General features: G+C 36.8%; 1 protein-coding gene across 1 annotated transcript in view; it reads left to right on the top strand.

Moving 5' to 3' along the window:
- LOC106875815 (ribonucleoside-diphosphate reductase large subunit) overlaps positions 1 to 14780 on the top strand; it is a 30142-nt gene that overhangs the window by 829 nt on the left and 14533 nt on the right. The window contains exons 3-10 of the mRNA XM_014924095.2: positions 3048 to 3225; positions 4640 to 4740; positions 5468 to 5527; positions 8516 to 8555; positions 9285 to 9361; positions 10695 to 10780; positions 12280 to 12421; positions 13748 to 13831. Coding sequence (XP_014779581.1) covers positions 3048 to 3225; positions 4640 to 4740; positions 5468 to 5527; positions 8516 to 8555; positions 9285 to 9361; positions 10695 to 10780; positions 12280 to 12421; positions 13748 to 13831 — 768 coding nt within the window. The remainder of the gene's footprint in view (positions 1 to 3047; positions 3226 to 4639; positions 4741 to 5467; positions 5528 to 8515; positions 8556 to 9284; positions 9362 to 10694; positions 10781 to 12279; positions 12422 to 13747; positions 13832 to 14780) is intronic.

Genomic DNA, 14780 nt, shown 5'->3' with positions numbered 1-14780 from the left:
TAATGTATTTATTATCAATAATTTTTGGTTGATATCTTGTCCGGTGTAGAGAAATCGAAGATTACTTCTGTGTATTGTTCCGTTTTCAGTGGATGGTTGTTGTAGCCTGGTCGTTAGAGGAATTCGGCCGAGTAGTTAGCAGACTAAAGCTCATTGTATTAAATTGTAATTAAATCGTGATCACCCCCACATTCAGTTTAAACATGTATGTAGCAGTACATTAATGTGTTCTGTATTGTTTAAAACAGTTGGTGTTGATTTGGCGGCTGATTCTAGTTAGGCCTTCTTTGTTACTTGTGGATAAACCAGAATTCCGCCAAATTCGCCTCGCAGAATTAAACAGTCAAATACATCATCGTTATGCGTTTATAATGAGTTAACGTTTGTAGATAAGAAACTTATTCTTCGGTTGATTTACAGTTAAAAGATAATGGCACATCTATTCTGAAAGTCCGCCAAAATTAATTACTTCTTTTTGCTGGTGCAAGGACTTAAAAGTTTTATTCCAGCAATAATAGAATTTAGTACGTGATAATAACTTTGAAATATGATTTGCAATCACTATCAGCTGTGTTGTTAATGAGGGGTGTAATTGATACCGGCGGGAAAAGACATTGAGTAACAACGGAAACGATAGGAAAACGGACTGGATATTTCACTGTTAAATAAGGCACCTTTGTTATTTTTGAGTTCGAATCCCAGTGAAATTGACTTGGTTGTTTTCTCTGAGGGGCGTTTTTCGATGGACATTTCCCCCCTTTTGTGGTTAATCAAGTGAAACCAACATAACTGGCGGGAAATTTGTAGTAGGTCATTATATAAGCAACAATTGATAACACTCATTTTATCACGTTCAGATTAATCATTCAACAGAATACAGTGACATTTTAAAAATTGATTTTAATTGTATTTTTGTTTTTTTTTTAATAAATTCGACAATTACGTGGCGAAGTTCTATTTTTTTCTAATCAAAGCTTTTGAGTTTTGATTAGTGAAAAGGATTTCATTTATACAATTTAGGAATAATTTAGATTTCGAATTACGTTAATCTCAATGAACGGAATAAAATATCAATGAGAAAAAAAACTTATGAAACTTCTTCGAAGACATATTTTCGGATTTTCTGAAATATCTCCTGGATAGGGGCTTAAAATAAATTTAGAATAAATTATTGACGAAATGTAAAGTTTTTTCCGCTGAAATTTTTTATTTCGAATGCGTTGTTTTAGTAATCTACGCACACGTGTGTGTGTTTGTAATTTTGAATTTCTTTTTCTAGTTTATATTCCCCAAACAATAACAGGAAAATCGAAGGAAAACCCCTGAAACTGTTGCTGAAGCAGTTTACCCTTTCCTTCAGCTGATTGATTTTAAATGGTTATGAAGAAATTTTTAAATTCTCTCAATGGAATGCGATCGAAACTGCCTTTTGCCCCCATAAATATATATTTATGCTGTAATTGTTAGGCGCATGGCTCTGTTTAAAACATCGGGCTCACATTTGTGAGAAAGTGAGTTCGATTCTCGGACTGGGAAGTGTGTTGTGTTCTTGAGCAAGACACTTTATTTCATGTTGCTCCAGTTCACTCAGCTGTAGCACTGTCACCGGTGCCAAGCTGTATTGGCCCCTTTGCCTTTCCCTCGGATAATAACATCGGTGACATGGAGAGGGGAGGCTGCTATGCATGGGCAACTGCTGATCTTCCATAAACAACCTTGCCCTAGCTTGTAATTCGGAGGGGAACTTTCTAGGTGCAATCCCATTGACCTTCATGATTGAAGAGGTTCTTAATTAGATGCAGCTGATTAATGTTGCCTTCTAATATTTTCCGAAAGGCTAGACATATAGCTCGCTCCGGCCAGTCATGGTATTAGCTGTCAGTCGCCAGCAATAGGCATGCAGGCAGACAGACAGATACTTCACTAGCAGTGAGCACTTTCACTTCTGACAGCTAATAGCATTATAGTGCCGCTGGGTTTATCAAAACTTGGTCCATTTTATTCAGTAAAAAAAATAAAATTACTTTTGAGGGCTGTTTCATTATTTCCCTTCGAGAAATTTTAAAATAGTTTCCTGAGACACCGGCATAATTAGAAAAAAAAAAAAAATTATCAGATGAATTTGTTGGTGTGACTGTTTCGTATAGGCTTGGGAAGTTTCATTTTATTATAGAATATTCATTTCATCAATTCCAGAAAGAAAAAAGTGGAATTGTCCGCAAAAGTAACCTTTTTTTTTTCCCCCCCCCAACATAATTATAATCTACATTCTCGATGTGTGAGGAAACAAAAACGATGTGTGAATTATCCGAAATTCCTCCCCCCACGCCCGAAATATTTTTCACATTGAGTTCCGATATAATCATAATCTATATCATCTAAAATATATTTGAAAATTTCATCTAAAAATGTATCAATTTTTCAGAAAGTTTTAAGGCAAAAAGTCGGTGGGGCCCACTTGTGTAGTTATGCCCAAACATTTGTTTACGTTTATTGTATTACAAGAAGGAGCGAAAGTATTAAATCGAGAAATCATTGTCAAATAATAAATTTAACAGATCGAAAGTTTTTCCTTTTTATTCTCGTGATTCCTTCTTGAAGAATGTGACAACTTTGCAGTTCCACAAATCCTAAGGGTGGAGTGGGGGAGTACATGAGTTTAGGTAACAGAATGGACCAGTTTATCGGACACTTCATTAAATTCGTTTCTTTATCAAACCTTTTTTGGGTAATTAAAATAGAAATTTTTGAAATGGGGTGGGGAGTCTTAATTCTTTTATGTACGGGTGCATTGGTAAGTGCTCAAAAATATGTGTAGACAATTGTTCCGTATTGAGTTTTGGTGTAACATTTCTCTGACTGATGCTTCTTTCTCACAGAATATCTGGTGTTTATGTGTCAGGGGGTCCCAGTTAGAGGGAGATTTAGCTGTTATTTATAGCATATTGAGTCTGTAGAGGCTTTGCAATTTTGATTTATGTATTGCATGTACCACATGTGGAGGGCTTAGACTTTTAGTGTATATTACCTTTAATATTTTATTTTAGGAAAACATCACCATGAAAGTTATCAATGGTCTTTATTCTGGTGTGACGACTGTTGAGTTGGATAACCTGGCTGCTGAGACTGCTGCTACTATGACAACCAAACACCCTGACTATGCCATTTTAGCTGCTCGCATTGCTGTCTCAAACATGCATAAAGAGACGAAAAAGGTTTTCAGTGGTGAGAATTTTAATTTTGATTCTTAACTATTCACTATTTATGAGGTGTGTGTGTGTGTGTGTTTAAGAGATACCAGTGACCATTATAAAGCAAAGGGACAAGTTTGTGTTAATGTTAACCTGTTGTGGAAATATGTGTGTGTGTGTATGTATGTGCTTTTCCCCATTTTTTTATTCCTGTATTTGTTGCAGACTCTGGATAGATTGTGGCCACAACGAGGCCCCACTTTTGAGGATTTCATTTGAACTTATGAACCCAAGAAATTTCCTTGATGTGGTGCTTCGTGTACCCTTTAATATAATTAAGAATTTAATGTATAGCTGTTTAATACTAATATCGCTTGCTGCCACTAATGTTACTGTTACCAATTATTTAGATTTGCCGCTGATGACAATACTAACATTTTTACAAGTATTCATGATGAATATTTAGTCATTATATATATATATATTTTATACTGTGAAACTTAATTTAATTTTAATCTTTAATAAATTGATTTTAATTGAGTTTTTACCTGTAATTTTGGATTTTATCCCTAATATTATTATTATTATTATCATATATATATATATATATATATACGAGGGGTGTATGAAAAGTCTTGAGCCTCAAAAAAAACAAAACATAGCACAAGACATGATGATTTATTTTTCAATGTAGTCCCCTCACGATGGCAGAACACTTTCTCCAGTGGTGCTGAAGCACCATTATCCTGGCATAAAGGAACTCATGTTTGAGACTCCCAGAAACTTCCTACAATGTCTATGTCATTGTCACTGGCAAAATGGTGACCAGCCAGGGCTTTTTTTCATTTTTGGTAATAGATGAAAGTCAGAGGGAGCTAAGTCACTGGAATAATGTTTGCTTCTCAAACCCTCTATCGTGGCACTGAAGAGATGATAGTCTGAAGGCGCTAAATCTGGTGAGTGTGGAGGTAGTGAAGAAGTGGCTCAAAGAACAGTCAATAGAATTTTACGGGGCAGGGATACATACTCTCATTTGAAGGTGGAACATTGCTATTGAGAAGTAGGGATGTGATCCACAGGACCAGCTTTGTTTTCATGTATGATACATGTTCCTGTCCCAAACAAAATGGCATTACTTTTTGACTTACCCTCATATATATGTATATATACACACACACACACACACACGTATGTCTATATACATGTGTGTATATAAACCAGATAGGCATAATTGATAGAACCTTGTGATGTTTGTTCTGCCTCTGTTATCTGGGGTTGATAAACGAAATACCAGTCCCAGGAAGTGGATTAGTAGAATTGGTGGAATGTCAAACGGGAAACCTTTTCTCCTTCCCCGAGGTGTATGTTAAATGTCAATAGAAGTAGATTGCTGTAGCTAAGCTAAGTCTGTTTGTATGACTATAGATGTTGTTCTCTATCTTTTCTAGATGTCATGGAAGATCTTTACAATTATGTGAACCTTAGGACTGAAAAACATTCTCCAAAGATTGCACCACATATTTATGAATTAATCAAAAGCAACCAAGAGGCAAGAATTTTACATTTAAGAATTTTGTCTGCAATTAATTGTAACTTTGGTAGACATATATTTCAGTTTTTTTTCTTTTTCTGCATTGTGTCTTGTCTGAAAGGAGGAGGAGCAATACTTGCCCTTGTTTGTGGTGGGAAGAAAGGGGGATATTTAGCCAATTAAATGGAGTCTTGTACTGTATGTTGATGGAACTGTCTCTACACTTTCAACTTTAGTAGGCCTCAGGGTTTGGTTTTGTCTTCCCAAACTCTTCCTCTTATACATCTGTACTTGTCATCATCTCCAATGATATCCACTTCTATGCAGACAATACCATCTTTGATTCCTCCCTCATGCTGGAACTGTATTGGCTCCATGAACAAAGAGACCGTCTCCAATAAGGTCTTTTATTCCCTCTGGAATTCCCTCCAGTTGTTGGCTTGTAATAGTTTAAACAGAACATTAATGGTATCAGTTGCACAAATGTTGGACCATCGATGCCATTCTTTGTAACCAAACTAAAAAAAAAAATAAAGCAACCAAAATATAAAACTGTGGTGACTTAAATAACTGTTTACAAAGCAGTCAACTGTTGGACAACAATTTGACAATCAGCTTCCACTGTTGGATGGCAGTTTACAAATACTGAAAATTTATCAAACTGAAAAAATAAATTGATTCTTTAATTTTTTGTATATTTTGAACAAATAAGAATTGTTAATAAATTCTTTTACTTTCTTTTCAGAAATTGAATTCTGCAATTATTCATGACAGAGATTACAAATATAACTACTTCGGGTTCAAGGTATATCTTATCTTCTGTATTTTGAATTTAATTCTATGAATGTTTTAAATAAGAAAAGATGCTGAGTGGAAGAATTACCCACACAACTGTCTAGCCTCTTTATTTTCCATTATTATGCATGTTTGAACAGTAGCATTGTTGGTTACATGGCTCCAATGGGTGAAATTTGAGGAAGATTTAACCATTCTTAACGGTTACTATGTAGACGCTCTGGTTTTAAATTTGTTGTGAAATTCTATGTAGAATGTATATCACTTCTTGAGTTTACGGAATTCTAAGGGTCTTAAAGGTGAACGATTATGGAACCTAATAGAATATTTATTTTACCAAATAAAAAAGTTTGGTCATCAATCTAAAAAGCCATTATATCGATTGTTCCTGTTAGCAATATATATATATATATATATATATATATATATATATATATATACACACACACACATACATACATACATACATACACACAAAGGTTTGATGGGTAAATTGTCACCAGTTCATATTTCTTATTTCATACATGTACATTGTTTTTGATTTTGTCAACTACACAGTATGGTAGGGTCAGTTGCAATTCACTCTGCCAGAAATTAGGGAAAGGCCAGCTGTATTGTTTGGCGTTTGTGCTGGAAGCTCCAATAGGAACACTTCAGTGTGTTTAGATCTCAATCTGAGGATATGTACTGAGACTGATGAAAATCAAACAGCCAGCCAACCTCATGGTGTTTGGAGAGATCACTCGTGATAGTGATGTTAGGCCTCCATTCATCTTGCATGGCTTCAGACTCAACATGGAGGCCTACGTCAAGTGCTTGGAGGAGGTAGTGCTGCCCTGAGTCAAGAGGGTGGCTACTGGAAGACCCTATGTCTGGCAACAAAACTCTGCACCATGCCACACAAGCAGGAGAACCCAGTCGTGGCTGTCAGACAATTTCTGCGACCACACCACTCCTAACATCTGGCTACCTAACTATCAAGACTGCAACCCACCTTAATTATGTGTGGAGCACAGTTGAGCGAGAGACCTACAAAACTCCTCGTAACACCAAAGATCAACTGAACGCAAGGATTATGGCAGCATTCACCAACTCAATGCTTTAGTATTTAGATTAATCTGTCAAATGTAATACTTATTTGTTCGTTATTTTAAATTAGTCAGGTTCAAGAGGGGTGTCCACAATAATTAACAGGTCTAAGTAATAACATTATAGATAAACACTAAAACTGAAATTCTTAATGCATCTTACCTGTTTAATTACTAAAATTATCCCAGGTGTTAACTGCCAACAATTTTGCCACTTTTCAAAATTAATTTGAATTAAAATACAGGTATAATTGGTACAAGATTTTTTTCTTTATATTTCATTCAAACATTTTCATTGAAAATAAAGTACAAAACTCTTTTTCTGGTCAATATACCATAGGCTATGTACTCATACAATTTAATGAATATATTTACTTAACAGAATGTAACTAATAAAAAAAGCTCATTAACAGGTGATACAGGTGTGTAACATACTGAAAATTAATATGTATTTCTCACTTTCACATTATTTGGAATAAAATGAAAGGAGTATATAATAGTATTACTACCAAACAACAAAATATAGTTATGCCATATTTCTATTGTGAACCTGTCCAAGGGCACTTTGTAAAATGAACACATAGATGAGGTCAAGATCTGATCTCCTTTTGGAGTTTTTCTTGTTTTTGCAGCGAACACAGTCTGCAAATTTTTTTCCTTCCATTTATCTTTTCCACTTTATGGAAGTCAATATTTTTTTCTCTTGACATCCATCTTAGTTAATTTTGCTTTTCCCTCAGTTCTGTGCTTTCTGGAAGAAAAGCTCTCATGTAACTGAGATGCGATGTTAGATGGTCGTTGTCCTTTTGTGGCGGAGGTGCCTTTTGGCTTTTTACACAATATATGAATTAACTATAGTTAAATTCACTAAAAACCACAAAATGTACTTCTGCCATTTCTTTGCGGGTCGTCCAATTGGGTAGTATGCTCAATACTGGTTGGGTTTGTCAACCCCACCCATATTTTCATTATAGCAAGTATTCACCAGGGGTTTCTCCTTGGCACCAACACCAGGCTGTTCATTAGCAGATCGAAATATGTCTTTTGTTTTTGTATAAAGTTGCTAAGAAATTTTGTTTTCGTATTTGTAGAATGTCCCCTCTTTTTCTAAATTTTGTTTTCATTTCACGGAGTAAACCTTTGCGGTTGCCCCTAGCTACTGCACATGTAAGTACTTACACAGGCAAGACGTTCTGCCAAAATGATTGAAGAAAAACAGGGGATCGTAGTTTGGGTCGTTTTAGCTGGGGTCATTAGCGGAATCAACTAAATGCAAATATTGAGATATTTTCGAATACCTCATCTTTGACATCTTACTAGAGATGTGGATCACCATACCTTTATCAGGATTCCAGTAATTCCATAATCAAGGAAGCTTGATACCAAATATAATGTTTATAGTGATAAAAGCTCACATTTCTGCAGTATCAGTTGACTGCCATAGTGGATCAGGTCTTCAAAGCTATGACAATTCAAAAATGTGATTTGTTTATTTTTTTTTTTAAGATTTCGTAGAGGAATCATTGATTTGGTTGGTTCAAACAAAGGGGAATAGTTTTCGGCCGGTCTAAACACTAAGGGGTTAAACAAAGAGAGTGTCCAGAAAAGTTGCAGGAGATTCCGTGGTCATCTGGAGGCCGTAGTTGAAGCCAATGGCGATTTTATTGAGTGAATTTACTCTTTAGTATTTCAAGATATTTTAATGTAATTTTGGTAAATATATCTGTTAAATGAGACGTCAGTGTTATTTTCATTTTTGCATAATTTAGACAAGTTTATCCACTGCACCCTGGATGTATGGAACATGTTTGTGTAACTTACATAAAAGTAGTTGGTTTTATTTGTTGTTGTTTATTATATTTATTGCAATCCTAAAATAGATTTGATTTTTTTTTTTTTTTTTTTGCCAGACATTGGAACGGTCATACCTCCTGAAGATTAACGATAAAGGTATTCCTTCTTCTGTTGAGTATTCCACAGACATTTCCATAATGTAGTTTCCAGGTCAAATCAGTGTGACAACATGTCACAAGGCTACACCTCATTATTCGACCTACTAGAAACAGCAACCAATTCCCTATCAGCTGCACCCAACCAGCTTCAAAAAAAGATACCTTGGATAATGTTGATATTCTGAGAAAAAAAAAAGTGGGTGGGTCTGGCTCGAGATGATGATCGTTAGAATCCTTTTGATGATGGGTCTACTCCATCTGAAAAAATTTGGACTATAGATGCCAGCATCACTAATGGCACACTTCTTGTGTTTACAGCCATTGTATCACCTCTAAAGTGAAGTGTAGTTTATTAGTTTCAATGTAAAGGGTGATGGTCATTTTTGTTCATCTAACAATGGGGGTTGGTTATTTTAGTAAAGCGAACAACATCTAATATATTGTTGGATGTGGTGAGCTGACTGAATTGTTAACTGTGAGCTCAAATTCTGTTGAGGTCGGCTTTGCTTTTCAGGGTTGATAAAAGATGTACCTGCTGAGCACTGGGGTCAATATAATCGACCCCACCCCCTGTTTCAAAATTTCCAATCAATATATTCTGGGATAATTTCCTTGCTTTTCTCTAATAATATATCTGGGTTATTTTGCACAACTACTCTGTAATGTTTTTGTTTACATGATTTCAATAAAGTAAAAGTTTTAAAATGTTTTTCCATCTGTTTTTTAGTTGCTGAACGTCCTCAGCACATGTTGATGAGGGTAGCAGTTGGCATACACCAAGATGATATAAATGCTGCCATAGAGGTAAGGTGTCCTTGCAGATTCGGTTTGGAAATTTTCCTAATTGACTGTTTTAAAATCTGATGAGAACTGATTAACGAAGATACAACTGGGTTTAAGGCATTTGATTCAATGGATAGTATAGCAGATAACCAGTTAATAACTGGTATTGTGGATGTGATTAAGACACAGTGCTTAAACAATTCACTTCTCCTTCATTGGAAATAGTGCAGAGTTAAAATAATTCTTTTGAGTAGAGCTCTAAGAAGAATGGCTGCTGCTCAGAATGGTTTGATCACTATACAGAGCATTGAAGAGGAATTTCCATTGTTGCTGCTGCGTTCGTTTGAGGCTTTTATATTGCAGATGTGAGAATCTTTTATTTCAGGTGAGGTTTGTAATGAAAGAAGAGAGGGTTAGAGGCCAGATGGGAATATAGTTCTACAAAAGGAATTGAGAAGATGGGAAGGGGCAGGGGATTTACAGACAAGAATGTATAGGAATATTGGGATGAGTTTAGGGCGACAGTGTAAGGTGAAAGAGAAAGCAAGAGGAATGTGAAAAGTTTGGTAAAAGGTAACTGACATCCTGACTTGTGATCTTTTTTATGTCAACTTTTCTGTGCCTGCATGGATCTGTTCTAATGAGGCAGATTTTCTGCAGCCAGATGCCCTTCTTCTCACCAACATTTGCTTGTTTCCAAACAAGGAAATGTTTCCCCATGGCCAGATGTCTTCACAGAAGACTGTAAATGAATAACATTGCTTCTTTGAATCTCGTTTACAACTAACGTGATATCAAGAGAGGAAGACACAGGCTTCTTTCAGTTTCTGTCTATCAAATCCACTCAAGGCTTTTGCAGGCCTTGGGCTATAGAAGACACTTGCCCAAAATGTCACACAATGGAACTGAACCAGAAACCACATGGTTGAGAAGCAAACTTTTTAACTGCTATGCTATATCAGCAATCTTTCTCCTCTCTCTCTCTGTCTGTCTGTCTATATAAGCCTCAGTTTTTGAACAAATCTAATTGCAAATAAATTGTGCTTTATAATATATTATCTGTCTGTCTCTATCAATCTATCTCCTGATTTATTGTTGTTCAAAAACCAAGGTAATACTTGTGTATGGATATGGATCAGTGACAAATGTGCACATGAAAAAGGAAACCAGTAGAGTGGGATATTTCAATGAGAATACCTTGTGGTGTTCTGCCTGAGTTGCACAGAAATCCTCTCTTATGAAAGGCTTGGATCATTTGGAAGTCTTTGACCAATGAAATTGCTGTTGCTTACAAAAGACATAATTGAAGTTTTGTTTTCTGGCTTAAATCAAATTTTTTTTTTTTCTCCTTCAGTCATACAATCTGATGTCTGAAAAATGGTTCACCCATGCCTCTCCAACACTCTTTAATTCTGGCACAAATCGTCCTCAAATGTCCAGGTAAGTTGATCTCTTCAATGGTCACATACAGGTGAATGACCCATTGGACTGTTGATGTAATTACCCAGGCCTTGTGGGACTTAGTTCAGGATAGCAAGCTGTGTAGAATGCCTATTGGTTATTGTTAACCCCTGGACATTAGTGTTTTGAGTTATAGGGCTCACATTCTCCTTGAACAGGATGCCTGTCTATTTCGTTTAACGTCCGTTTTCCATTCTGGCATGGGTTCGATGGTTTGACTGAGGAATGGCAAGCCAGGAGGCTGCACCAGGCTTCAGTCTGTTCTGGCAGTGTTTGCTGGATGCCCTTCCTAACACCAACCACTCCGAGAGTGTAGTGAGTGCATTTTATGTGCCACCGGCATGGGAGCCAGTCAGGCGGCACTGGCAGTGACCACATTCGGATAGTTCTTTTTTATGTGCCACCAGCATGGGGAAGCCCGTCATGAGGCACTGGCAACGACCCACGCATGCATGATGCTGTTTTTTAGTTGTCCTATCCTTCACAGTATACCCTAAAAAAGGTAGATGAGAGAGAAATTCTCTCTATTTGTTGAGTTTCTGCTCCATCAGAGGTAAGACACCCACCTGGTGAACCTGTGATAGGTACCACCTTTGGTCATCTGAGGTCATGTAGAATTTCTGTGTCTTGAAATGCCGTGTATTCCAACCACTTACTATCTTCTCTTTGGCAACAAACTTCCAAAGTATTCATTGTGTCACCTTAGATCATTTCCAGTTGACCAGAGACCTTGTTCAGTGAATTGCAACAGGTTAAAAAAAAGTCATTGTATTCCTAATTTAAACTTGCCAAATGTTAAACCTTGTTTTATTAATTCTATTGTATGTAAAATCGTTTTATAATTAGGAAAAGGTGAGATAATCTCAACTGGAAAGCTTTCATAGATGGTATGCAGTGGTATGGTTGACTGGGGGCTATGCATTTCCCCTGTTTAATGTCCCTGGTCCATTCTGGTGTGGATTGGGTAGTTTGACAGGATCTGATGGATCCAAGGAATGCCATTGTGCTCCACTGTCTGCTTTGGTATAGTTTTTATGGCTGGTTGCCCTTCCTAATGCTAACCACAGTACAGTGTGTACTGGGTGCATTTTACATGCCACCAGCACAAGACTGGCTTCTGAGGAAGGACCTTATGCTAGGAGACAAGGGGTAGGTAGAGCAGGTGTTTGTAGAGGAGCTGCAGGGTTACTTACATTTAGAAAAGAGGATGAGAATGCTCAGTTAGAGCTGTGAATATGAGGTGTGCAGGTGCCCCCCTCAAGGCATCTGGTGAATAGGAGTGAGGAGCAGGAAGGGATTTCAGCAAGTGAATTCCTCCATTCCAATAACTTTCAACTCTGTCATTTACTTTCCTGGCTTGATTCATGTATTTTGCCATTGTGTTGACGTGATATAATCAAAGCTTGTGTCATTTCCAGAACACTATCTTTAAGATAGCATGTTAGTATTTGTTGTTATATTTACTGCTTTTCTTTCAGCTGTTTCCTGTTAGCAATGCAGTCTGACAGTATAGAAGGTATATACGACACATTGAAACAGTGCGCACTCATTTCTAAGAATGCGGGTGGAATTGGTGTGCATGTACACAATATTCGCAGTTTTGGCAGCTACATTGCTGGTGTAAGTTTTTACGTCCAATATATCAACACCTTTTCATCCTTTTTGGTTTCACAAAGTCAGATAACAGAGGTTGATTGGACTACACGTTCCACCCTTCCACAATTGAGCGTCTATGATTGGAATTGATGTTAGTTTGTAGGTGCCATGGTCCAACCGATGCCAGCATGGAAGAAAATTGTTAAATGACGATGTTAAACTTATGGTCATGTCTTAGTCTTGTTTTCTCTTGCTTGTTTGAGTAAAACTTTTATAACAGCCTGGTGACCCCCCCCCCCTTTTTTTTTCTTAAGGGTCACTCCATAGGAAATAAATGTCATTCACATTTAATATCCACTTCTCCATGGTTACAAGGATCAAATGTAAATTATCGAAGCAGATTCTCTGTGATCAGAAACTGTTCCTGTCGTCAACTCTTGCCAGGTTCCAAGCAAAACAGTATTTCCCATGACTGGACATATTTTTTCGTTTTAACAAGAAAATGCACAGCGTTGCTTGTATGAGGGTGATGCTCGTTTACAACCATCATTTAGCCTAACACACGACTGGCTTCCTTCAGTTTCCATCTACTGCAGCTTGGAACTCTAGTAAAAGACATTTGCTCAAGTGAGGCTGAAACCAGTACCATCTGGTTGGGAAGCAAGCTTCTTACCCACACAGCCACATCGATGCCAGAGTAAATAATATTGGTAGTTTCTAATGTGGAGCGGTTTAGTATGGAGAATTCTTCATGATGATATTAGTAATGGTATTGGCTACCCTTTATTGCTTCTGCATTGGTACAGGGCAATAAATTTACAGAGGATGGAGTTGATTAAATGAAACTTCTTTGTACATTTGGTACTTACTTGTGGGAGGGCTGGCATAGAAATGAAACGCAAAGTTGATTAGTAGAATTTGAACTCTTAATGTTGAGTTTTGTAACTAAATATGAAAAGATGTTTTCTCTATTCTTGCCTTTTTGTGTGACTATAAATATGTTATTCACATTTGACAGATATTTGTCCTCATCTTGTTTGTTGCTAACACAACGTTTCGGCTGATATACCCTCCAGCCTTCATCAGGTGTCTTGGGGAAATTTTAAACCTGGGTTCTCATTCTTAAGGTATTTTTTGATGAATGAGAACCCAGGTACAAAATTTCCCTAAAATATCTGATGAAGGCTGGAGGGTATAACAGCTGAAACGTGTTAACAACAATGAAAATGAGGACAAATATGTCAAATATAAATAATGTACATAATTTCTCATCTCTTAAATATAGAGCTATAAATATGTCTTTAAAATAATGCATGTATATATATATATTTTTTTCTTTCTTTCAATTAGACAAACGGTAACTCAAATGGTTTACTGCCCATGTTGAGAGTTTTTAATAACACTGCCAGATATGTTGACCAAGGTGGTAACAAGGTGGGTATTTAACCCTTTTCGAACTCTAACAATAGTCTGTGTGTTTTAATTAATTTGCAAAATAATCAAAAATTGCCAAGAAATATTTAAAAAGAAAACAATTACTGTTTAGCCTCAGGTCAGACATAATCCTCATTTTTATGTACTTTATTCTCACGTCTTTCCATGTCAAGACACCATCAGGTTTTGTGTTTATGGGTGACCTGAACGATGCCACTGCTAGCAAAGCAGTATCGACGTCAAGGCACATACACACACAAACATGTTAGATGGTGTTGAGTCCTTTTCAATGTGTCTTTTGTTTTTAAAACTGAATGGGATCTGGGGGAGATTTGGCTGTCAAATTTTAGCATGTCAAGTGAGATTTTGTCCAATGAAAGCTTTCTTTTCTGTGATATTTCTTTAGTCTGGTAGATTGTCTTCTTTCATTGTTGACTGAAAAAATGGTAAAAAGCGCCGACTATTTATGTTGTATTTTCTTCAAAAGCTGAATTGTCCTTTATTTACGTTTAAATAAACTGTAAATTTTGGTATTGAGTTCTTAGCATAATTGCTTGAAATTGAGGAATGGGTAGCAACAGGAAGGGCATCTAACCATAAAAATTCTGAAATCTGCCTGAATAAAATCCTTACAAGTTAAAATGATGATCCTGTGAGAGAATGGACCTTAATCAAGTGAGAAGATGATTGGTTTGGTTGGCACCTGTGCTGGTGACATGTAAAAGGCACCATTTCAAGCATTAGGCTTCGTGGAGGCAGTGACAGGTGACCACTGCCTTTTGCGATGTACCGTGCTTGTGTTGACCTGTCAAGCCAAGTGAGACCGTAGTCATGCCCAATGGCATCCGTGCCGTTGGCAAGAAAAAAGCCCCCAGTACACTTGGAGTGGTTGATGTTAGGAAGGGCATCCAGCTGTAGGAACCTTGCCGAACCAGATTGGAATCTGGTG

This window comes from Octopus bimaculoides, chromosome 7, assembly GCF_001194135.2.
Source record: "Octopus bimaculoides isolate UCB-OBI-ISO-001 chromosome 7, ASM119413v2, whole genome shotgun sequence".
Lineage (NCBI taxonomy): Eukaryota > Metazoa > Mollusca > Cephalopoda > Octopoda > Octopodidae > Octopus > Octopus bimaculoides.
This window is presented reverse-complemented; position numbering and strand designations above follow the sequence as displayed.